Source organism: Ascaphus truei, chromosome 20, assembly GCF_040206685.1.
Source record: "Ascaphus truei isolate aAscTru1 chromosome 20, aAscTru1.hap1, whole genome shotgun sequence".
Lineage (NCBI taxonomy): Eukaryota > Metazoa > Chordata > Amphibia > Anura > Ascaphidae > Ascaphus > Ascaphus truei.
In genome coordinates this window covers 8,916,896-8,943,156 of record NC_134502.1, presented here as the reverse complement: position 1 = coordinate 8,943,156, position 26,261 = coordinate 8,916,896, and the positions used below count along the sequence as shown (strand labels likewise).

Genomic DNA, 26,261 nt, shown 5'->3' with positions numbered 1-26,261 from the left:
ATTCCCTTGATAGGCAAACACACGACAACTGCAGAATACACTTAATAATTACACTGACTGGTATAGGAACATGGGGATAATGTCCAGAAAGGTGCAAAGCACCAGAGGATTGTCTTTTAAAATGTAGTCCTTTTGCAAGGGCATTAATTGGCAGCCTAATCCTTCTGTGAATGTGCAAAGTCTTTTCTGGTCCGTTGGGGTTAATCAGATAACCCCCAGCAATCACAGTGTCCTAACGCAGAATTTTGTCCTTGTTTCCGATGCAATAAGACTCTTTGCGTTCCAGGAATGTGCTACTGCTCTTCTCCACTATTAGAAGCGTGTTGGAAATCCGCTCACATGGTAGAATGAAAAACAAAAGACAATGGGGATAGCCTGGGTGGGATGTATATAGGGTTTGGAAGCTTATCACCAACATACCCACCCAATCCCCCTCGTGGGAAAGTAATCATTCCCCAATCACCTACTTGCCACCAGTTTGGAGAGTGGTCAATAGGGATTGCCTGTTCACACAGAGCATGTGCGACAATGCTACCTTGGCTACTCAGCATAGGTGCACTGCCCTCTTTGCCTGGCCCCTCTCAGGCTGGAAGGGGGGACTAAGGATGTGAGCTAGCACAAATGGTCAACAGGATTTCCTATTTAGCATCCATCTGGCCAATTCACACCCACCGGACTCTGGGTCTTTTGATATGCAACTTCCAGAGAGACTTAAAGGCATGGGCCAGCATGCTAGCTTTGAAGCTTGCATAGGCAAGTGACCCAGCTCATAGGTGTCAAAACATTTGGTTGTTGTGTGCATTTTAATGACAGGAGAAAGGAAAAAACCCTCATCCTGCTAAATGGGGACACAAGGATCAGAAGGAAAAATAAGACATCTACAGTGCATGAAAAATTAACCCCTTCATCCCCAATATGAAATAGGGGTAACCAGCCGAGCACACTGCCTTTATTAATGTGCTGATTACCCCCATTTTCTACACACCTGGTTACCCTCTTACCGTCACATAGATTCCCCCCCCCCCGTTACAGACACCCCCCCTAAATCACAGAGATTCCTCTCCCCAGCAAGAGATTCCTCTCCCGTTACAGAGATCCCCCCCCCCCCAGCCACAGAGATTCCTGCCCCCCATTCACAGAGATTTCCCTCCTCCATCACAGATTCCCCCCGTTACAGATATTCCTCCCCTGTCAGATTCCTCACCCCCCAGCCAGAGATTTCTCCCCCACCAGCCAGAGATTTCTCCCCCCCAGCCAGACTCCTCCCCCGTCAGAGATTTCCCCCCGTCAATGAGATTCCTCTCCCTCAGCCACAGATTCCAAACCCAATCCGAGACATTCACCCCCATTTTAGAGACTTCCCTCCGAGTCAGAGACATTCCCCGTCACAGAGACTCCCTCCCAGTCACAGACTCCCCAAAAAGTCACAGAGATTCCCCCACCCCACCAGTCACAGAGATCCCCCTGATCAGCACTCCCTTGCTGTGTCTGTCTCCATGGTAACCGCTAGAGGCTTTTGCATGTCTCTCCTGTTTGATCTCACTGAGCTGCCGTACTGAGGGTGTTACTTGCTGTGATTTTGATACCGGGGAGAGAGCACGCAGGAAGTGCCCCTACTCACCCCGGAGTTATCACTGGGTCAGTCTCTGTAACAGGAAGAATATCATATGTGGTGGGAGCCGGTCACACGTGGAATGACGTGGGGGGGACAGTGGGAGTCGGTAACACGTGGGATGAGGGGACGGATGGACAGTGGGAGCTGGTAATATGTGGGATGAGGTGGGGGGGAGGACAGTAGGAGCCGATCACATGTGGGGTGAGGTGGGGGTGGGGCAGTTTATTAAGTCAAAGGCCAACAAAGAGCAACACTAGCATAAAACACAGTTAACACACAAAATACACTGTAAAAAACATAATACCATAAGTGCCGAATCTTGCTATTTTAAGAGGGGCTCTACTATATCTTTGTGGGTGCTTGGCGCTACATAACCCCTCATACCCAGATCTCCCACCAATCTAGGCTCCTCCACAGCTATGAAGTCTTCATATCACCGCTGGCTCATATTTCAAGGTACTCTCCGATCACTGAGACTACCCACAAGTCACAACCAGCTGACTGGAACTCTGCAGCGGCCTGGCATGTGGACATTTCCCCCTCCCATTCATACCAATGAAAAATAGTTTTTGGCCAATCACAGTGTAGCAGAAAGGACAAACGGCCAATCACAAGCTAGGGGGGCGTAGCTACACGTCTAGCTATCGGCTGACCATGACATCACGTCAAGTGGCAGATACGGATCGGCCAATCTTGAGAGTGCCTATAGGTAGCCATTGCCAGACGAAGGGATCAGACTCAAGAGTTCAACCATGGCAGATTGATAGATGCCATTTTGGCGACAAAAGAAAAACTCCTCCTTCTGCCAATGTGCAAATCCAGTCTCAACCTTCCCTGGACACTGTCCTTTCCTTTGGACCATCCCAAATTCTGTAAAACGAGTGCCAACGTACCCTTCTGGTAACCATCAGACATCAATTGTCCAGGAGGGGGGCATAGCTCCCACAAAGAAAGTGGTCTCATCTGCACCCTTATGTCCAGTAAGGTGGTAGTAAAGCCTGTACAAGTGTTAATGAATAAAATACATGGTATCACTATGTTTAAATACAAAAAAAATGTTACATTGTTTTGGGAAATACATTCACAGGCAATTCCATTGCCTCACAACAACCCAGTGGTGACAGGCAGTGACCCTCATGAAAAGGACAACAGGATCAGGCTTAACCTTTATTTAACCGTCCTGTTGCCCTTTAGTGTACGTCACAGAGCCCAATGCTAGTTTGTTTTATTTATTGCTTATAATATTAACTATAAACAGCAAATGTACTGTAAGGTGTGTCAGAAACCTATTTCCAAACACATGGGAATACACTAAAGACATTTTATAAACTATTTACAGTATAAAAAAAACAATCCTATAATGAATATCCCACTAGTAGTACTTTTTTTTTTTTTTTTAACAAAAACAATACAAATACCACAACTTGCCCAAGATTTTTCTACGTTAGGTAATAATAAAAAGCACAATATTAAACACCAACTATAAATGCATTGTTTCCATAACAGTTTAAAGATAATTCTTTTTAGAAAAACAAAATCCATAATTTTTAGTGTTACAGTATATTACAAGGTAAACATTTCTGTGTGCAAACCATTTACACATTTAGAGCAAACAGTTTTTCTTCTGTATGAACTCTCTGATGTCTAACAAGGTCTACATTCTTGGTAAACCATTCCCCACATTCAGAACATACAAATGGTCTTTCCCTTGTGTGAACTCTCTGATGTTTAACAAGACATGACCTACCGGCAAAACCTTTCCCACATTCAGAACATACATATGGTCTTTCGCCTGTGTGAATTCTCTGATGTTCAACAAGAGTAGATGAATGACTAAAACATTTTGCACATTCAGAACATGCAAATGGTCTTTCTCCTGTGTGTATTCTCCGATGTATAACGAGAATAGTGTTATTTATGAAACATTTCCCACATTCAGAACACACAAATGGTCTTTCTCCTGTGTGAATTCTCTGATGATTAACACAATTAGAGTTCTGAGTAAAACACTTCCCACATTCAGAACATAAAAATGGTTTTTCTCCTGTGTGTATTCTCTGATGTCTAAGTAGAGTACAGTTATTTGTGAAACATTTCCCACATTCGGAACATACAAATGGTTTTTCTTTTGCTGACAAGTTCTTGGGAACGTTCCCTGCATTCATGTTTCCTTTGTTACACTTTGTAATAGGAGTAGATGCATATTCTGTCCCTGTATGTTCTCTGATGGTATAAATGTGGGGATTTGGGTGATTTCCTTCTTCCTGTGAAGTTGATGCCTTAACGATAATGCTCACAGTTTCTCTCAGACTCTGGCTTGGTATATCTTGACTAATTTGATTTGCTTCGTGATACATTTGGGTAACACTGGTATCTTCTATTACACAATCTGGTGAACAGAGCAACATGTGATATCCTTCAGGGGAATTCCTGCTCATGAATCCATCAGCTGGGGTGGGGGGGGGGATTTTGAGTAAAGAAATGCATTAACATTGGAAACAAAAAAAGATTTTCAAACGTCAGATTTAAGTTAAGATTGTAAAGTGACAGGATACCCATGGTAAGATGTGTAACAAATCGGGTATTTCAGTAAATGTTTCCAAATAGAAGTGCAGAAAAGCATTCAAAATTGCAATAAACTTAATTTGTGATGATATTGCCTATCAGCGAGATATTATATATATTGATAAAATCAGGAAGTGGGTACCACATACATTTCCACTTTATTATAGGAAAGGTAAAGTTACAAAATGATATTAAAAATTATTGATATACTAATTTGTGATCAAGTTTCCTTTTTTTATGAAATATGTTATATAATGATTGTTCCTAGAGAACACACCACTAAAGTGTTTATTACTCACCAGTGCTGATATCTATAGGACTTTCCTTCTCCTTATACTGCTGGTGACCTCTTATATACGGCTCTTCTCCGCGTTCAATCAGTGATACAATCTCAGGCGTCACATTGACACATCCTGTATATGTCAGGGGAGACACGTATATATTTAAAGTGTTTGCACCATAGAAAATTCTTATTCCCATTATCTGCTATATTGTTATGTCACATGTATTACTGCTGTGCAGCGCTATGTACACAGATGGTGCTATATCAAAATATACATTCAATTCCTGTAGTTTTGGAAGTCAAATTACTTTTTTTTTTATATATCATCTCATTTGGCATAATTGGGTAATATTTTCTTACCTACAGACCAGAGAGCCTGGTAATTCTCCATCATCACATTCTTATAAAGTTCCTTCTGTTGTTCTGTTAAATAATCCCACTCGTCCTTGGAGAAGTAAATGGCAACTTTATCAAACTCAACTGGTTCCTGAAACAGAGAATTCTCCAATTGTTGTTGTTTGTTTGTCAGGAGGAACAAAATCACCAGAGCAGCCTCTGTCATTTCTGATAGTCTCTTGCTGTTCAATAAAGTACTGTATTGGCCTGAATATAGTGCTAAGTTTTATTCCTAAAAAGGTCCTTCTGAAAACTGTGCTCGTATTATAGGCGCAGCATAACCTTTTATTTTTCATGTAGACCTCCTTCAAAACTTTAGGGTCGCATTATATATAATGATGAAGGTCCCTCTGGGTGACCGAAACATTGGTTGCAGTGCCCTGTGATTCAATACAGTTCTTTGTCTGAAGACTACATGCAGTGTGCTGTCTCTTTTTGCTGGACCACAATCTGGTTATATAAATATATATAAACATTGACAGTCACCAACAGCAGGACTGCACTGTTAACCTCTCAGATTACACACCTAATCAAGCAGAGTCCTCAGTATTATCAAAGGGTCTCACATTCTGCCCTACCAAGTCTATGGACAAGATTGAGCTGTGCAGTGACCTGGAAGAATTCTTTAGAAGGCTGCGTTTTAAGGAGTTCTTCCACAACAGACACAACCAAGATTATGCCAACACTGCAGAAGGAGAGCCGCTGCACATGAGCAGGGAGAAGCAAAAATCCAACTGGATCCCACAAACTGGGCGCAACCCCACATTGGACCGGTACATTGAAAGGTTCAGACACAGCGCCAAAACCACCATCCTGGACAAAGTAAGGAAACAAACATATAATCTGACACTGATGGAGAGGAAAGCCATAGAATCGCTAAAGGCCAACCACAACATAACAATCAAACCTGCGGACAAGGGAGGTGCAGTGGTCATAATGAACACCACAGACTACCTGCGGGAAGCACACAGGCAACTCTCTGATTCAAAGTATTACACCCAACTGCAGGAGGATCCAACTAAAAAATACTTGCGAGAACTAAACAGGATCATTAAAACACTCCCGATCCGCACAAGAGAACAAATTCTGGACCTGATACCAGCTACACCAAAACCTGGTACATTCTACATGCTCCCTAAAATTCACAAAGAGGGTAACCCTGGGCGCGCTATTATCTCTGGATCTGGCACACTTACCGAGAATATTTCTGGCTGGGTGGAGGGCATTTTAAAACCACTTGTCAGGAACACACCCAGCTATATCCAGGATACCACTGACCTGCTAAACAAACTGAATGCCATTGGCCCACTCCCAACAGGAACACTACTAGCAACTATGGATGTAGAGTCACTTTATACAAACATCCCCCACGAGGATGGGATTTCAGCCTGCAGATACTTTCTGGGACCGTAGGAGCCACTCACAGAGACAGTGACTAAATGCATCGAATTTATTCTGACCCATAACTACTTCACATTTGGAAATGACACATACCTCCAGACAACCGGGACCGCTATGGGTACTCGGATGGCGCCACAGTATGCCAATCTGTTCTGCGCAAAACTGGAAAGTGACTTTCTTTCCACCTGTCACTTGAAACCCCTTACATACCTTCGCTACATCGATGACATCCTCCTGATTTGGACCTCTGGCGAACAGGACCTCCAACAGTTCTATGACAACTTCAATACGTTCCACCCGACCATCAACCTCAAACTCACCCATTCTCCGGATGAAGTACATTTCCTAGACACCACCATTACTATAAAGAACAACCAACTACATACTTCTGCATACCGCAAACCTACAGACAGAGCCAGCTATTTGAGGGACAACAGCTTCCACCCGACACACACCAAACATGCAACCATCTACAGTCAAGCCATACGATACAACTGGATATGCTCCGACACAGCAGACAGAGACCAGCGGATTAAAGCCTTGAGATCAGACTTTATAAACCGTGGGTACAACCACAGAATTGTAGACCAGCAAATTCACAAAGCCACCAGAATACCAAGAATTGATCTCCTTGAATACAAACAGAAGGAGACAAGCGACAGGGTACCTTTGGTGGTCACACATAACCCACACCTAGGAGCCCTACGCAAGATCGCCAGGAAACTACAACCCATCCTCCAGGAAGATACAAGACTGCAACAGGTCTTCCCTGAAGCATCCTTATTATCATACAGACAACCCCATAATCTCAAGAATATTATGGTGAGGAATAAAGTATTCAGCAGTACAACTGAATGCGGGACAAAACCATGCCAGGACCCAAGATGCAAAACCTGCGCAATGCTCTACACAGCGGACACAATACAAATACCACATAGGAATCGGGAATACAAAATCAGAGGAAGGTTCACCTGTTCCTCCAGCAATGTCGTGTACCTCATCATGTGCATTAAATGCCCAGGGGGCTGCTACTACATAGGTGAGACAGGGCAGGGGCTAAACAAGAGAATGAACCTGCACCGCCACAGCATCACACACGGAACAAGAGACAGTCCTGTTGGCGAACATTTCTCTGACTCTGGCCATAAGATGAACGATCTGAGGGTTGCCATACTCAAAGGTAATCTTAAAACACCGAAAGAGAGACGGTTGCATGAATACAAATTTATGCAACTGTTCGGGACACTTAGCAGTGGCCTAAACAGAGATCGAAATTTTATGAGTCATTACTGACACAAGTGAACTCTCTTCCAATGAGCGCTATAGGCCATGTCTGTACATACTGTGCTATATGTATGCACACACAGCTGTCTCTCACACATACTTATACTCCTTGTTTTTCCATCCCTATACACCAATAGGGACCACATAGTATCCACACACACTTTTAGTTATGCTACTAACTCTCACATTTCCACACCCACCCACACCATTTATATCCGCTCCCACTCCACACACACCTTTTGTAAAGCACTGTATATACTGTGGGCTCTCCATTCATGTTAATTCACACTGATACACATACTCTTTCATCACTTGCTTTCAGGAACCTTTAGACACCTCCAGCCATAAAACACATCCACACCGGGGGAAGGACCAGCACAGATAATATTCCAATAGACACTGTTTATAGTATAGCTTTTGCTTGCTTCATTCATTGTAACATCGCCGGAAGAAGAGATCAGTGTATCTCGAAAGCTCGCACAAATAAAAGCATTTCGTTAGCCACAGAACGGTATCATCTATTTATTTTTTGATTATTGAAGCTCGGCTAACACGGTACTGATACCTCTACATATATATATATACTAGCTGATATACCCGTCGTTGCCCGGGATGTAAATCCGTAATAGGTAGTATTATTTATAAATCGTGGAACAATAGGTGACTATTTGTTGTAAAGGTTGGATAATAATGTTGACAAGAAAGATGGAAGAAAATGTAATACGATGTTGTATAAAAATGGTTTATTGTAAACACACCACAGTACAATTTGAGATGTGAGGTGTGTGTCCCTTGCCTTTCAGTGGATCCACATGGTATAAGTGGATCATGCTCTGCAGACCCAACACTTGTGAGGGGCTCACAATTATCTAGCACTACTACATCTTCAGTTTCACTATCCTGTTCAATGGGAGCCACAGGAATGCATTCATCTACTTCGGGATCCAACTCAGTGATAATATCTCTTTCTCTGTCCTGAGGCCCTGCAGGTCACATTGGGGACACCTCTTGTGGAGGATGCCGCTCATCCTAATCCATGATATTCGATAGGTGCCGGTGACAGGGTGAATGAACGTCACCAGCCCTATACCTGGCAGACCTATGTTTAGGTCTGCAGTGCAGCAGTGACGAGGTTAACATTCAGCTGATAGATCTGGTTAATTAGTCTGATCCCAGCTGCCTCATCAAGGAGCTTTAAAAACCCCAGGCTGCACATGTCATGGTAGCTTATGACAAGATATAATGAACACCAAATATCTGGGTTGAACTGAACGAGGCTTAGATATAATAAAATATAATTTATTCCTTAAATAAGGTGAACACATCAATATAGTACAATTAACAGACAAGAAGATAACACTTACTTAGGGTTGGGGGATGGAGAAGTATCCGCTAGCAATTCTCCAGCAGTCCAGTGACATTCAAGATGGTATCAGAAGCACAACTCCAGCACAACTAAAAACTGTAGGGTTGACACAGTTTATATACCTGTGCAACCCTATTCTTAACATTGAACACAGCCTATTGGTGAACAATTATCTGTATCCACTCTCTAATGTGGAGACACAGACTAACAGACTAACCCATGCCCTCAGGTAACAATTAGACTGCAGAGTTTGTTGATTGACTAATACTTAATCCCTAGACATTGGGTAACAATCAAGGCAGTTACTTTTTGATTGCCGTGCTAAGGCTACTCAGCCGTCTGCTCTTCATGACTTATTAGCCTAGCAAATGGCGTCTGCATTTTCAGAACAGATCCAAAATAAAATACATATACTTTAATATCTACACATATTAATAAGTTCCATTCTGGTGGGCACAGTGGGTCGACCTTTGCCAGTTTTTAATGCCTACAGTGACTCCACATATTGGCCAAATATGAACTCTCTGCGACCTCTAGAAATGGAGATACAGAAATGCACTTTAAAACATTAATATACATTATAATGTAACATGGGAACAGGGGAACATACATTTTCAAGGTATAATAAGGTGCAAACCTCATCCCTGGACCGCAGTCCAGTTAACCCCATGTCTCTCTGGTGAGGTCAGGGGATGGCCATATGGGGTGCAACCCCTTTAATACCGGGCCATCCCCTTTCTCCCTCTACATTATTTAGCCTCAAATTATACAGCACACAAAACAAAAATAGCTTTTCTTCAACAGACAAAACAAAATTCCTTGTCTATAGGATGGCAAACAAAATAGCTTCGCTTCAGCATAGTAAACACAACAGTCCATAAAACATGTACTTTGCCAAACAGACCTTCTATCAGTAATCTCCTCTCTCCTGAACAGCTAGCCAGCATGTGTCTACAGCCTGGGGTTTTTAACACACCTTGATTAGGCAGCTGGGATCCAACTAATTGTCATGAGGTTCCCAGATGAAGTTAACCTAGTCACTGCTGCACTGCAGACTAAACATAGGTCTGCCAGGCATATAGCTGGTGTCTTTTATTTACCCTGTCACAATCCTCCCCTGTTAATGTGTGGCTGGGGCTACGCACGGCTGAAGCCCGACCATCCACCCCTTCTCTAGAAAAGAAGTCAGCATTTGCGTTCTCTTTTCCCGGCCTGTGCTGAATCTCAAATATGAAGGGTTGGAGGGCCATATACCACCTAGTCAATCTAGCATTGGAATTCTTCATACTATGTAACCACTTCAGTGGAGCATGGTCCGTCACCAAAGTAAAATGGACTCCTGCCAGGTCATGCCTCAAAGCCTCGATTGCCCACTTTACTGCGAGGCACTCCTTCTCAATCACTGAGTAGTTTTTTTCCCTCGGGAACAATTTCCTACTCAGGAAATGGATAGGGTGTTCAACTCCCTCAAACTGTTGTGACAACACTGCCCCTAGCCCTATCTCTGATGCATCTGTTTGCACTACAAAAGGGCTGTTGAAGTCCGGGCTTCTAAGGACGGGACCCTCTGATAGACACCTTTTTATGTCCTCAAAGGCTCTCTGACAATCCCTTGACCATATCACTTGTGTAGGGGCACACTTTTTTGTGAGGTCCGTTAAAGGTGCTGCCACTTCCGAATAGTTGGGGATGAACCGCCGGTAGTACCCTGCTAAACCCAGCAGAGAGCGTACCTGCATTTTCGTTTGGGGGGTCGGAACTTCTTTCAGGGCAACTACCTTGTCGGCTAGTGGCCTTACTTTTCCACCTCCCACTGCATACCCTAAGTATTTGGTTTCCGCCTTACCCAAGGCACATTTCTTAGGGTTGGCTGTGAGCCCTGCCTCTCAAGAGATTTGAGGACCGCTTTCCGCCTATTTAGATGGACCCGCCAGTGTTTACTATAAATGACAATGTCATCTAGGTAGGCTGCGGCATAAGTCCTATGGGGTCTCAGTACCGTATCCATGAGTCTCTGAAATGTGGCTGGGGCTCCATGCAGTCCAAATGGCATTGTCACAAACTGGTATAAACCCATGGGAGTGGCAAAGGCTGTTTTGCACTTGGACTTTTCCTCTAAGAGTATTTGCCAGTATCCTTTTGTCAATTCCAGCGTGGATATATATTCCGCGTTACCAAGGGCGTCAATTAATTTGTCCACCCTTGGCATCGGATATGGGTCAAACTTGGATACCGCATTGACCTTTCGGAGGTCCACACAAAATCTTACCTTCCCATCGGGTTTAGGGACCATAACTAGTGGACTACACCACTCACTGCATGATTCCTCAATCACTCCTAAATGTAACATTTCTTGTACCTCCTTCTCTACCAGAGCCCAACGACTTTCAGGCAACCTATAAGGACGGGAACGTACTTTTACCCCAGGTGCTGTCTCGATCGCATGTGAAATTAAGTTAGTTTGTCCTGGTAAATCAGAAAAAACATAATGGAATTGTGTAATTATTGCTAACAAGTCCCCTTTTTGTTCAGAGGACAACTGTTTACCCATTGGGATTTTATCGTCACTCACGATGTTCTCCCGTGGAGGCTGAGGACCCAAGTCCGTTTGCTCCTCCACCGGGTGGATGAATAGAGACCACTGCATCTTCCAGGGTTTCAGCAAGTTCACATGGTAAATTTGTTTACCCTTCCTGGACCCTGGTTGAGCGATCTCGTAATCCACATCACCTGTACGGCGGAGTACTTCGAATGGGCCCTGCCATTTGGCCAGGAGTTTACTCTCGCAACTGGGTAACAATAACATCACCTGGTCTCCCGGGTGAAACACTCTCGTGAGCATTCTGATTGTAATGTCTCTCCTGACTGTCCTGGGCTGATCTAAGAATCTCCCTAGCAAAATGGGCAACCACATCTAGGCGCTTCCTAAGGTCTAGTACATATTGCAGGGTATTATTAGAAGGGGACCGCTGTTCCTCCCAGGACTCCTTTAGGAGGTCTAGGATACCCCGGGGTTGGCGGCCATAGAGCAGTTCAAATGGAGAGAATCCCGTGGAGGCCTGGGGAACTTCCCGCACTGCAAACAGCAGAAAAGGGAGAAGTTCATCCCAGGCTCTCTTCTCTGAATCTACAAATTTCCTCAACATCGCTTTTAGAGTTCGGTTAAATCTTTCCACCAATCCGTCAGTCTGTGGATGGTAGACCGATGTCCGAACAGACTTGAACTCTAGTAACTTTAAGACATCCTGCATCAGTTTAGCCATGAAATTTGTACCTTGGTCTGTCAACATAACAGGGGAAGTCCAACCCGTGAGAACAGTTCCAACAACTTGTTGGCTACTTGCTTCGCCGTTGCTGTTCTCAGGGGGAACGAATCAGGGTATCTTGTTGCATAATCAACTATTACAAGAATAAACCTGTGTCCTTTCGCAGAAGGTTATAGAGGTCCTACCAAGTCTACCCCAATCCTCTCAAAGGGAACTGACACCAAGGGTAGAGGAACCAAAGGGGCTGGTTTTTGTCCTTTTGGACTAGTTAGTTGGCACTCCAGACATGCCGCACATAGCTTAGCAGTATCACTATGCATCCCTGGCCAAAAGAATCAGGATGAAATACAGTCCAATGTTTTATCCCTGCCCAGGTGACCACCCTAAGGGATAGTATGGGCTAGAGTGAACACAGATTTAACAAACGCCTTGGGAACCAATATCTGTCTGGTGACCTCCCCTGTTTGTGTCTGCCTATTCACCCTATATAGGATATCCTTTGATAGCTCAAAATGGGGGAATACTATCACCCCCTGTGCATTTAAAATCTGCTCATCAATTTTCACCACCTTGTCATACTGTCTAGCAAGGACTGGGTCTTCCCTTTGCGTCTGGCGAAAGTCAGGGAGGTATAGGTCTGGTAAATCTCCAGGGCCCATATCCCCCTCCTTCTGGCCATCCCCAGTCATCACTTGTGACTTCTGGCTACTAGAATGGTCACCTTGAGACCCAGATTTCTGCAACCAGTCCTGTTTGTCCAAGCGTTTTTGCTTCCGAGTCTTTTGAACCCGGTGTCTACTGGGAAAAAGGTCTGCCGAGAAGGGAAACAGTTTGCCAGGGTTCTCCTAAGCCATAGAATGAGGCTCCCCGTTAGATACTGGAGCCATTAGGTCCAAAAAGAAAGGCCAGTTCCGGCCGAGCACAACGGGGGCAGGAAGCCAAGGAGCGACTCCTACTTCGAGGTAGGCCTCCTGGCCTTTTACCTGTAGCCGGATTTTGGCCGTCGGATACCGCTTTACATCGCCGTGTATACATTCTATACTCCATGGGGAGTCAAAAGAACACACGTTAGGCGGTAACAGTTCCTGGAAGACCAGAGTTTTCCCCGAGCCCGAATCTATAAGGGCCTGGACGTTTTTTTCCCCAACCTGGGCTGGAAGTAGCCAGGGCTTGTAATTTTCTCCAGTGAAGGCCGAGGCAACGGTCCTGCTGAAGGAACAATCCATCTGTGGACAGTCCGCGTACCGGTGGCCTTGTTCTCCGCAGGCGGAACATGGAGAGAGTTCCCTCGAAGGAGGGGGCCGTGGATAGCACTCCGCTGGACCGGATACTGGAGACAAGACATCTGGTGGGTCTTGTGGGCGACGTCCTCGGAAGTTCCTCTCATCTTGTGACAAGCCGACATCAGGAAAGAGATGAAGGTCTCGACGGGGAGCAGCATTTTGACTCTGCCATTGCTGGAACAACTGCTCCTTCCGTTAAACTTGGCAGTTGCGCTGGACGGGCCGTAGGTTCCCCGTTGATCCGAGCTCCCTCTTTGGGTGTCCGCAGGTGCCGGTGGAGTCGGATCCGTCGGGTTCAGGACACTCGCCTGTTCCTCAGCCCCAAGGAAGTTCTCAACGAGTCGGACCGCCAATGCTAGGGTTTCAGCCTCGTGGCGTTTTACCCACGAGCGTGCGGAAGGGGGTATTATTTGTAGGAATTGTTCCAAAACCACCTGCTCAAGAATTGCCTCCTTAGTGCACTCCTCAGGTTGTATCCAGTGCGTACACAAGTCCAATAACCGCTGAGCGAGGACCCGGGGTCTCATCTTAGCGGTGTACTTCATGTTCCGGAACTGCTGCCTATGGTCTATGGGGTCAGACCTAAGCGATCCAGTATGGCGGCTTTCACTTGTCGGTAGTCCATTGCCTGATATGCAGGGAGGCCCTGATATGAGGCCTGGGCTTCTCCTATGAGGAGCGGGGCCAAAGCAGTTGCCCAGCGATCTGCAGCCCAGCCCTTCGGCAACCCTTTCAAATGTCAGTAAAAAAGCCTCTGGATTCTCGTTCGGAGCCATTTTCCTCAGGAGTACCGGGGGTTTGTTTGTAAGTTCTGGACCGGCAGACCCCTGGAATTGGGTCAGCAAGATCTCAAAACATCCAGGGGGAGCATGTGGGGAGATAAGAGAACAATATATATATATAAGTGCAGACGTTATGTAACGAGCGGTTAATTAAGCAGTGTCTTGGCTCGTATGGCTGATCTACTCACAGGAGCAAAGGTATAATCACAGCAGTTGGCAAATTGGGTTGCCACCCTTGAAGATATCTGTGAGCTGAACCCCCCTAGCAATTCTCCGTCAGCAGTATGTGTATAGAGAGAGGGAGAGAACTACATAGTGCGATCAGTATGAAAATTTTATGTACAAAAAACACAAAAAAAATGCGCACTTACAATTTGCACAAAGATTAAAAGCATGTATCACATTATGTGAATGGAGGATGTCCCGAACAGCTCACCGCCTCCTACAGGTCAGTCTGCTGGCTTCCGCAGCTCTGTGTCCTGGACCGGAGCTTCCTTCTGCGCGCCCGTCTGCAAGATGTGACGTCACTGTATTCAGAGCTGGTTCTACGGATCGTCTCCAAGACCAAAATTGGTCCACTGGTAAACTCTACGCGTTTCGCCCAGCTACCAAACTGTTTCTCGGCTTCGTCAGGAGTGTGGTTTGTGTTCTATTGGTGGCTATTTATACATCTTTGGCCAATATTAGTATCTATTGCAGTACAATCTCTTGCAGTACAATTCCCTTTTTTCCCTCCCATTCGTATTATGGATATATTTAATGTGCATTTGCTATGCACTCCTTAAACTCCATTGCCAACTATCAGAAATATGAGCATCTGTCAGGTGACATCTCATAATACCCATTAAGGGTTCGATTGCAATTGATATTTATTAGAAATTGTTAAATAGAAATCATGATATTAATGGAGTGAAGTTTCCCCATGTTCAAGTGTTACCTATGTACCCATGTTTATTGTATCCTCATTTATTCCAACACCCACTCCCCTGTGCAATCTAGGTTAATTGATTTATTGAATAAATTGAGCCGTTTTATTAATTGAAAAAGATGTATAAATAGCCACCAATAGAACACAAACCACACTCCTGACGAAGCCGAGAAACAGTTTGGTAGCTGCGCGAAACGCGTAGAGTTTACCAGTGGACCAATTTTGGTCTTGGAGACGATCCGTAGAACCAGCTCTGAATGCAGTGACGTCACATCTTGCAGACGGGCGCGCAGAAGGAAGCTCCGGTCCAGGACACAGAGCTGCGGAAGCCAGCAGACTGACCTGTAGGAGGCGGTGAGCTGTTCGGGACATCCTCCATTCACATAATGTGATACATGCTTTTAATCTTTGTGCAAATTATAAGTGCGCATTTTTTTTGTGTTTTTTATACATAAAATTTTCATACTGATCGCACTATGTAGTTCTCTCCCTCTCTCTATACACATACTGCTGACGGAGAATCGCTAGGGGGGTTCAGCTCACAGATATCTTCAAGGGTGGCAACCCAATTTGCCAACTGCTGTGATTATACCTTTGCTCCTGTGAGTAGATCAGCCATACGAGCCAAGACACTGCTTAATTAACCACTCGTTACATAACGTCTGCACTTATATATATATATATTGTTCTCTTATCTCCCCACATGCTCCCCCTGGATGTTTTGAGATAATACTTAACCCTTGGAACCCGTGAAACAGGTCCCACCAGTGAGGTTTGAGCAAGGGGTTTGGTCATACACTTCCTTAGAATCCCTTTTCATTCACTATATATTGATTTCTTCCACTAAGTAGCGCCTGTCTTTCACCTTTTTCCTCACAATATTGGGTCAGCATGGCCATCAGCTCCTCCTGTGCTGCATGCTGCTGGGCTAGGAACTGGGTTTGCTGCTGCAATAGTCTTTCATCTCTCTCTGCTTGTAGCCGGGCCTGCTCCTGCATTACCAGTCCCTGCTGTTTGGTCTGCTCCTGCATTAACTGTCCCTGCTGTCTGGTCTGCTCGCACAGAAACTCTTTCAAAAATTCTTCCATTCTTGTGTGTGTGTGTGTGTGTGTGTGTGTGTGTGTGTGTGTGTGTGGCCCTATAACTGCAGGAGCCTTTTGAAAATTCCAGCACCTCTGACACCATATGTTGCAGGGTACATGCAACTACACACGCGGGATTTTCTTGATAAGGCTTATTAATTTAGCCTTAAATTATACAGCACACAAAACAAAAATAGCTTTTCTTCAGCAGACAAAACAAAATTCCTTGTCTTCAGGGTGGCAAACAAAATAGCTTCGCTTCAGCAAAGTAAACACAACCGTCCATAAAACATGTACTTTGCCAAACAGACCTTCTATCAGTAATCTCCTCTCTCCTGAACAGCTAGCCAGCATGTGTCTACAGCCTGGCTTTTTTAACACACCTTGATTAGGCAGCTGGGATCCAACTACTGTAATTGTCCTGAGGTTCCCAGCTGAAGTTAACCTAGTCACTGCTGCACTGCAGACTAAACATAGGTCTGCTAGGCATATAGCTGGTGGCTTTTATTTACCCTGTCACAGGTCCGTTGTAAGTTGTACATAAAATATGAAAAAACAGTTTACAGTGAAAAATGAATAGAAATATAACAAATATAAAACAGCACAATTTCTGTGCACTTTTTCCTTCTCGTTTTGCATTTTTTTTTTTTTTTTTAATAACTTCAAGTTTATTGAATTTTTTCCAGTACAAGTTGTATCGCAATACAAGGAAAATAAACATTCACTGTATAAGATCCATATACGATACATGCAGTTAAACCTTTGGGCTCCAACAATGAAAATAGAGGTATTTTGCTTGTATTGAGCCGAAGGGGTCCGTAAGCTATTTCAACTTGGGGACAGAAAAAAAAAATAATAAAAAAAGGGTAAGGAAGGGCAGGAAGGGGAGAAGTGGGGGGATGGTGGGGGGGGGGGGGTGCCCGGGGCTCGTTTTACATTTTTGATGGATAATTTGTACATTGCTGATAAAATTGTTCCGTTCATTTATTTATGTGAAACACCCATCATTTTGTACTTCCTGGAAGATTATAGTAGGAAAGTATTGTGAATTATTGGTTACCTAAAGGCCATTAAAATTGACTGAAATCATTATCCATCAACCTAGTTATTTTTATCTGTTGATTCTTCTACCTATTAAATCAATATATTTGGAAGTTTCAAATGTTTCTCCAAAATCATGTTATTATATGTTGTAGAAATCAGATCTCCGAGTAAACGTTGATTAATATTTAATTTGCAACAAAATATATTGTATATATTGTAAATATAGTGTATATACTGTTGCGGCCCCTTTTAACCTCCTACATCCCCGAAAAAATTCGGAGATGTTTTCCGTTTGTCACGGACTTTGCCGCGCGTCAGCCGCATTCACCAGACAGCGCTAATGGCGCTAAACATTGAAAACGCCCGCGGCGCCCAAAACGGCCGAAAACATGCAGCATCTGCCCGCGATTTTAAAAATCGCGGGGAAACGGCCGCAGGAGGTTAAAGGCGGCCGCCACTGTAACATTGAATATATAGTGTATGGCAGGAAAATTAACATGAATCAAACATAAAAAAATGAACAAATAAACGTAAATAGTACAAGTTAATTGAAATGCAATCTATCAAACAAGTCGTGCGAAATAAAGCTCAATATAAATACAACATCACAGTATGAATTGTATAAAGTGATATATATTTAGCTAAATACTCACCATCTGGAGCTGGTTCAGGAGCTGGAAGACAAAGGGACATGTTGTAGAAAGATGATCACAAACAGACTGATAAGAACTGTATCAGCTCCTGCCTTTTATACCATGACCTGCTGTGTCCTGGTCCCTCCTCCACCTCCTCTGTCCAATAAGGAGCTCTGGTGAAGATCCCTGACCAATCAGAACATTGGAAATGGCCACACTTAGCTCTGCCCCTGACTGCAGCTTCTCAGGGGTTCCCCTCCCAATAGACTTGTTTCCCAGGAGGCTGCTCAGTTCTTTAGGGTGCTATAAATAAGATTATTTTTTGCTATTTTGTCACTTTGATAAACGTGTTATATTATACACTGTGATTTTTATACTTCATGTTCTTGATGCCTTAATAGTTTTAGTTGTGTGAGGGAGAGGATAACATTGTGACAATTAATGCTATTCTTATCTAATGATTCAGTACATACAGTACATGATATGAAAGGATTATTTACACAATAACTGTACAGCCGAGTGTTACGGTGAGACAAGATGGTAAAGGTTTGCGCACCCCTGCCTTAGAGTATACCCCCATAGCTGCCTGAAAGGATAGGTTCTCATCTGTTCTCGATATGGGGAGCAGAAGCTATGTTAGGGTGATAGGGTGGGCTTCCTCAAACGTGAGGGCAACGGGTCTCAGTAGAAGTGGCCACATTTATCCAAGCTGAGCCAGGCCTTATCCGTGACAATGAACAAAGGAAAAGTAAGTGCCTGTTTGGGGAATGCTGTGTGAGCATCTCTCAGAAAAGAAGTCATCTGTTAACGTTTTATACGTTCCTGGCGCCCCTTTCTTTCATTGTATTCCTTGCCAAGAGCCTGCACAGACCTTCTGAGAAGAACAAGGTAACCTGCTGCACACCCACAAGTATCCCTCTACTTACACATACAGTAACACAAATGGGAGTGTTATATTTCTGGTGTGACACCCCCTTCTCCTTTAGCGAGGGAGGATAGGGGTAAGCATATTTTGCAAAATAACGGTACAGCTGAGTTTTGAGATGGGACAAATCCGGGGGGGTGGGGGGGAGGAGAGGGGGGTGTTACATCTGTGTCACTGTGCATCTGTGACACTCACATACACACAATCTGTGGCACACTCTGACACAAACACTCTCCGACACACACATTGTGCATGGAGATCAGGAAGGGCTCTGAATAGCCCCCGGTCAATAGCTGAAAAGTGCAATGCGTGTGGATCACTATTGTGAACATGATAAAAGTGATCCAATAGCATCATATTAGGTTTCATTGTTGGGAACATGCTTCTATTCCCAGGGAGGTGTCCCTTCGATTAATTTTAATCAAGTTCTATCTGAATTATTACAATATTTAAGCCTCATCTCTTTTGGCCAGGCTTTATTGTGTGTTATTTTGGCCACACGTATCACACATGAACTTTTATGTGTATGCAGTATAGGTGTATGGTGAGGTTATGAACTATTTATACACACACACTTACACATGTCTGCAGTGTATTGTGAATGTATGTGAGTGTTTGTATATAAATTGGTGCTTGTCACTGTGAGGGGAACATTCATTCCCCCATCCCGGACTTTATTGGGGTCACATTGTTGCACCATTATTGTAGAACCAGAAGCAGTTTGAACAAGGAAGCGGTTAAACAGGGTATAGTATATTGAAGTACAGTTTAATGTTAGTAATTCTAAACTTCATAGTTGCTAGAATGAGCAGGATTGAAAATGCCACTCAATGCACATCTTGCCACATGTATGTGCACTTGGAGCAGCTGTTCCAAGGAGCATACCGCTGTGAGAAGTGTGAGCGGGTGGTCTCTTTAGAGTCAGAGATTGCTGATCTGAAGAGGCAACTTGCAATATTGAGGGACATTGGCAATCTTGAAAGGAAATTAGTGCTCACTGAGCAGGCCCTTGCTTTGACTAGTGGTGCAGATGGTGGTGCTGTTAGGGAGGAGCAGGTAGGTAGCTGGGTGACAGTTAGAAGGGGAAGCAGGGGCAATAGGGAGAGGCAGGTCGTTTCTGAGCTGACACATCCCAATAGATTTGCCGTGTTGAGTGAAGATATTAGGAATGTCGGGGCAGAAATGGCAAGGCTGGGGGAGACTAATTCCTCTAGCAGCCAGGGGAAAAGTTCCTCCAGCACAGTGGGGAATCGGGATGCTCAGATACAAAGAAAGATTGTGGTGGTAGGGGACTCCATTATTAGGAAGGTAGATAGGGCAATCTGTTGCCGTGACCGCATGAACCGAACAGTTTGTTGTCTCCCGGGTGCTCGGGTTCGGCACATTGCGGATCGGGTAGACAGATTGTTGGGGGGGGGCTGGGATTGATCCGGCGGTCTTGGTACACGTTGGCACCAATGACAAAGTTAGAGAAAGATAGAGGGTCCTAAAAAATGATTACAGGGATCTAGGCCAAAAGCTTAAGGCAAGCACCTCCAAGGTAGTATTTTCTGAAATACTACCAGTGCCATGCGCTACCGCAGGGAGACAGTCAGAGATCAGGGAGGTTAATGCATGGCTAAGAAAGTGGTGCAGGAAGGAGGAGTTTGGGTTTTTAGAGCACTGGGACTCCTTTTCTGAGAGGTGCCATCTATATTCTAGGGACGGATTGCACCTCAATGAAGAGGGATCTTCTGTGCTAGGGGGGAGAATGCTAAAAAGGTTGGAGGAGATTTTAAACTAGGATGGAGGGGGGAGGGGAATGAAACAGATAATGAACTAAATGGAATAGAGGAGGCTACAAGGTGGTATGCAGGTAGAATGGGGGCAAGTGCGAGTTTGACAAGCAGTGAGACACTCATAGTAAATACAGATAATACTAGAAAACTTCTAAAGACTAAACCAAGTGGGAGCAGAAAGGAAGGAGCAGATAAGATAATAGCACAGGCTGAAAAAAAACTTAAATGCATGCTTGCTAATGCAAGAAGTCTGACCGATAAAATGGGGGAGCTTGAATTAATAGCTGCAAGGGAGCAGTATGATATCATAGGCATTACTGAAACATGGTGGGATGAAACTCATGACTGGACAGTTAATTTAGAGGGTTATTCCCTTTTCGGAAGGATCGAACAAATAGAAGGGGAGGTGGAGTATGTTTATATGTTAAACCGGATCTAAAACCTATTATAAGGGATGATGTTTATGAAGGGAATGATGAAAATGTAGAGACTTTGTGGATAGAAATTAGCAGTGGAGGTAAAAGTATTAAGAAAATGTTTGAGGGAATATGCTATAAACCACCAAATATTTGTGAGACTGAGGAAGCTAAAATACTTTTGCAAATGGAGAAGGCATCAAAACTGGGTCATGTTTGCATAATAGGGGATTTTAATTATCCAGACATAGACTGGGGAAATGAGATTAGCGTTACAAAAAAAGGAAAAAGGTTTTTGGGGGTGCTTAAAGACAATTATATGACCCAAATTATTGAGGAACCAACCAGGAGAGGGGCAATACTGGATTTGGTCATATCAAACCATGTAGAAGTCATAACAAATATTCAAGTCCTGGAACATTTGGGTAACAGTGATCATAACATGGTCTCATTTGAAATAAATTATCAAAAAATAGATTTCTTGGGTTCAACAAAGACCTTAAACTTTAGTAAGGCAGATTTTAATAAATTGAGGTCTAATCTAGTAGTAATACAATGGGATGATGTTTTTGCAAGGAAAAATGTAGAAGATAAATGGACAGTCTTTAAAACATTGTTAGAAAAGCACACTTATCAGTGTATACCCTTGGGTAATAAGTATAAAAGAAATAAGTCAAAACCAATGTGGCTAAATAAACAGGTAGGGGAGGAAATGGACAAGAAGAGGAAGGCGTTTAGATTCTTTAAGTCAGAAGGGACAGAGAAATCGTATCAGAATTATAAGGAATGTAACAAAAATTGCAAAAGGGCAATCAAATGATCAAAAATGGATAATGAAAAAAGGATTGCAATAGAAAGTAAGGTCAATCCTAAAAAGTTCTTTAAGTACCTTAATAACAAAAAAATGAGAAAAGAAAATATAGGGCCCTTTCAGTGTGAGATGGGTAGGCAAATTATTGGAGATAAGGAAAAAGCTGAGGTATTAAACAAATTCTTTGCCTCTGTGTTTACCAGGGAAGAATCAAGTTCAATAGTAGTGCCGCAGGAGGAAGCCACAACCTCCATATTAATGAACAATTGGTTAACTGAGGAAGAAGTTCATAAGCGACTTGAAAAAATTAAAGTAAATAAGGCACCTGGCCCCGATGGCATACATCCAAGAGTTCTCAAGGAGTTAAGCTCAGTAATAGCAAAACCATTATATTTAATATTCAATGACTCCATTTCCACAGGCTCAGTACCACAAGATTGCCATAAAGCAGATGTGGTGCCTATATTTAAAAAGGGAGCTAGAACACAACCGGGAAATAACAGACCTGTAAGCCTGACTTCAATAGTAGGGAAACTACTTGAAGGTTTACTACGGGATAATATTCAGGAATACCTAATGGAAAACAAAATTATTAGTAATAGTCAGCACGGATTTATGATGGATAGATCTTGCCAAACTAGCCTTATTTGTTTCTTTGAGGAGGTAAGTAGGAATTTAGACCAGGGTAATGCAGTTGATGTGGTCTACTTAGATTATGCAAAGGCTTTTGATACGGTTTCACACAAGAGGTTGGTGTACAAAATAAAGAAAATTTGACCCAGTAATAATATATGCTCCTGGATTGAAAACTGGTTAAAGGACAGACAACAGAGGGTTGTCCTAAATGGAACTTTTTCAGGTTGGGCTAAAGTCGTGAGTGGAGTACCTCAGGGATCGGTACTGGGACCCCTGCTTTTTAACTTGTTTATTAATGACCTTGAGGTTGGGATCGAGAGCAAAGTCTCCATCTTTGCTGATGATACTAAATTGTGTAAGGTAATAGAATCAGAGCAGGATGTAATTTCTCTTCAGAAGGACTTGGAGAGAATGGAAACGTGGGCAGGTAAATGGCAAATGAGGTTTAATACAGATAAATGTAAGGTTATGCATTTGGGATGCAAGAATAAAAAGGCGACTTACAAATTAAATGGAGATATATTGGGGGAATCCTTGATGGAGAAGGATTTAGGAGTGCTTGTAGACTGCAGGCTTAGCAATAGTGCCCAATGTCATGCAGTAGCTGCAAAGGCAACAAGATCTTATCTTGCTATGCCCCTTTACAAAGCACTAGTAAGACCACATCTTGAATATGGAGTACAATTTTGGGCACCAATCCTAAGAAAAGACATTATGGAACTAGAGAGAGTGCAGAGAAGAGCCACCAAATTAATAAAGGGATGGACATTCTAACTTATGAGGAGAGGCTAGCTAAATTAATTTATTTACATTAGAAAAGAGGCATCTAAGATGGGATATGATAACTATATACAAATATATTTGGTGACAATACAAGGAGCTTTCAAAAGAACTATTCATCCCACGGGCAGTACTAAGGACTCGGGGCCACCCCTTAAGGTTGGAGGAAAGGAAATTACACCAGCAACAAAGGAAAGGGTTCTTTACAGTAAGGGCAGTTAACATGTGGAATTCATTACCCATGGAGACTGTGATGGCAGATACAATAGATTTGTTCAAAAAAAGGTTGGACATCTTTTTAGATGGGAAAGGTATACAGGGATATACCAAATAAGTATACATGGGAAGGATGTCCGATTGCCAATTCTTGGAGTCAGGAAGGAATTCATTTTTTCCCTTAATGGGGTTTTTTGTTTGCCTTCCTCTGGATCAATAAGTATAGATATAGGATAAAGTATCTGTTGTCTAAATTTAGCATAGGTTGAACTTGATGGACCTATGTCTTTTTTCAACCTCATCTACTATGTAACTATGTAACTATGTAAATGTATTTTATCCGTTATCCGTTTTTATTTTCAATTAGTTATTTTGTAACACCATTTTTTCCATTTTCTATACGTTTCCATGAATACATTGTTCTATTACATTTATTATATTTCATTTTTGGCGCTGTTTGAGCAAAACGTTATTGGCAATCATTTATGTATAGGAAGTGTGTATTTAGTCACACACAATACTATTTCGCATGGGTGTAATTTTTGTGTTGCCCTCATTTTACTTTACTCATTTCAGATGTTAACAGTGCATACTTTTACTATAAAATCTTTTTACGTGCGAAACGCGTTGAGGTCGTCACTGTCAGTTGAATTATCATCACGCATGCGTTAGCGAGGAGACGCTGGAATCTCCCAATCAGCTGTTGAGCAGCTCAGCTGTTCAGAGGCTGGATGTGCGAGTCTTTCCATTTTAGCATCCGCGCGCGCTGCGCGTGCAGGACGCCTCAACGGTAGATCAGCTGTTGAGGTTTTTCCCGTGATTCTTCTGTGATCCCCACACCCCCCGAGTGCTGCGAGCCGCGGGTCCTGGGACCTGGTGCACCGGGTCATATCAGAATAAAACCTTTGGACCTTCCTGATCTCACTGGGACTATACGAAGCTCACTTTTAATATCTTTAATGTGAGTTTGTATTATAGGTTTGTGTATTTTTTAATACACCTTCTGCCAGTCACTCTGGTGTGCTGTGTCGTTAATGTTGTTACATTTATGTATAACTTTATTTCTATAGTGCTATCTATGTACATAGCGCTTTACCGCAGTAATACACGTGACATAATAATATAACATATAATGGGTATAAAAATGTGGAGGAGAACTGGGTGTGAGATGCAGGATTTGATAGGAAGCCAGGAGAGGGATTTCAGCAGGTGAGACGATGAGACAGATTTAGGAGAGAGGAAAGTGATTCTGACAGCAGCGTTTAGGTTAGATTGTAGGGGAGCTACACAAAACAGGGAGCCCCCGCTACAGGTTAGATGTATGTAAGTGAGGTGCTTAACTCGGTAAGGAACAGCATGTAAACACAAAAATAAACAGATAACCTAGTGACAGAGCACTCAGTCACTTGAATGAATAATGGGTTAGATAAAATTCATTGTCATCAAAAACAAATATAAAATATGGGGTATTAAAAATCAAACAGCACTGACAGTGACTGTGATCACAATTACAGTGCTGTTGAAGCTCTGGTGATTGCAAGAACATAGTAGATTAGTGACTAAGATTAATCAGCAATCTGATGCTGGAAATGATCAAGCCTATCTATATATAAATAAAAAAATCTTGTTTGTGAGTTTCTGTAGACCATTTGATTGGTCCGTTGGTCCGCCCACCCTCCCACGGCGCACATTGGCCGGTGTGTCTGCCCCCCCCCCTGTGTCCCGCCCCCCCACGACTCTCATTGGCCGGTGCTCTAGCCCACTATTACATTCATATACCCGCAGCCTCACACACTCCACGCCTTTGAGCCCGCTCACCCTCCCCCGGCGCTCTCCCTCCCCCCCCCGGCCCTCTCCCCTGGCGCTCTCCCTTGGCGCTCACCTCCCACAGACCGCTCCCACTACCCCCTCCACCCCACCCAAGAGCACGCTCTCTCCGGCTCTCACCACACACAGGCCCACAAGCCGCTCCCCCAGCTCACCATCCCCGAGAGCGCTCCTCCGGCCCTCTCCCCGGCACTCTCCCTCTCCCCCGGCGCTCTCACCCTTCTCCGGCGCTCTCCCTCTCCCCCGGCGCTCTCCCTCGGCGCTCACCTCCCACAGACCCACAAGCCGCTCCCCCAGCTCACCATCCAAGATAGCGCTCCTCCAGCTCTCTCAGTCGGGAGCTGTACGAGCCGACGGCCCACACCACCTCCTCACCTGAGCGTCTCAGCTCCACCTCGCCGGGGCTAACGGACACCGCCGAGGAACCCGAGGTGGAGGAGGAGCGCGGCCGGGTGCGAGGTGAGGAAACGCAGGGGAAGGGATCTTTCACACGTCCCTGCCTTTCACGCAACACCCCGGCCCTGCCTTTCACCCCCCCGGCCCTGCCTTTCACCCCTCCTCCCCACTGGCCCTGCCTTTCACCCCCCGCCCAGCTCTTTACCCCCCCCCGGCCCTGCCCTTCTAACCCGCCCCCACCCCGCCCTTCAACTCTCCTCCCCGGCCCTGCCTTTCACCCCCCCCGGCCCTGCCTTTCACCCCCCTTCCCCCCCGCCCTGCCTTTCACCCCCCCCCCGGCCCTGCCCTTCACCCCCCCCCCCCGGCCCTGCCCTTCACCCCCCCCCGGCCCTGCCCTTCACCCCCCCCCGGCCCTGCCCTTCACCCTCCCCCGGCCCTGCCCTTCACCCCCCCCTGGCCCTGCCCTTCACCCCCCCCCCCTGGCCCTGCCCTTCTAACCCCCCCACCCCGCTTTTCACCCCCCCCCCCACCCTGCCTTTCACCCCC

General features: G+C 44.4%; 1 protein-coding gene across 3 annotated transcripts in view; it reads right to left on the bottom strand.

Moving 5' to 3' along the window:
- Nucleotides 1-2,830: 2,830 nt before the first annotated feature.
- Nucleotides 2,831-26,261, bottom strand: part of LOC142471230 (zinc finger protein 2-like) — a 54,241-nt gene continuing 30,810 nt past the window's right edge. The window contains exons 3-6 of one of the 3 annotated variants that reach the window (XM_075578034.1): nucleotides 17,949-17,969; nucleotides 4,824-4,950; nucleotides 4,480-4,593; nucleotides 2,831-4,064 (exon numbers count right to left, since the gene is read on the bottom strand). In XM_075578034.1, the coding sequence (XP_075434149.1) occupies nucleotides 3,211-4,064; nucleotides 4,480-4,593; nucleotides 4,824-4,950; nucleotides 17,949-17,951 (1,098 nt within the window). In that variant the 5' untranslated portion in view covers nucleotides 17,952-17,969 and the 3' untranslated portion in view covers nucleotides 2,831-3,210. The remainder of the gene's footprint in view (nucleotides 4,065-4,479; nucleotides 4,594-4,823; nucleotides 4,951-17,948; nucleotides 17,970-26,261) is intronic. The other 2 variants (XM_075578035.1, XM_075578036.1) reach the window with 2 other exon arrangements.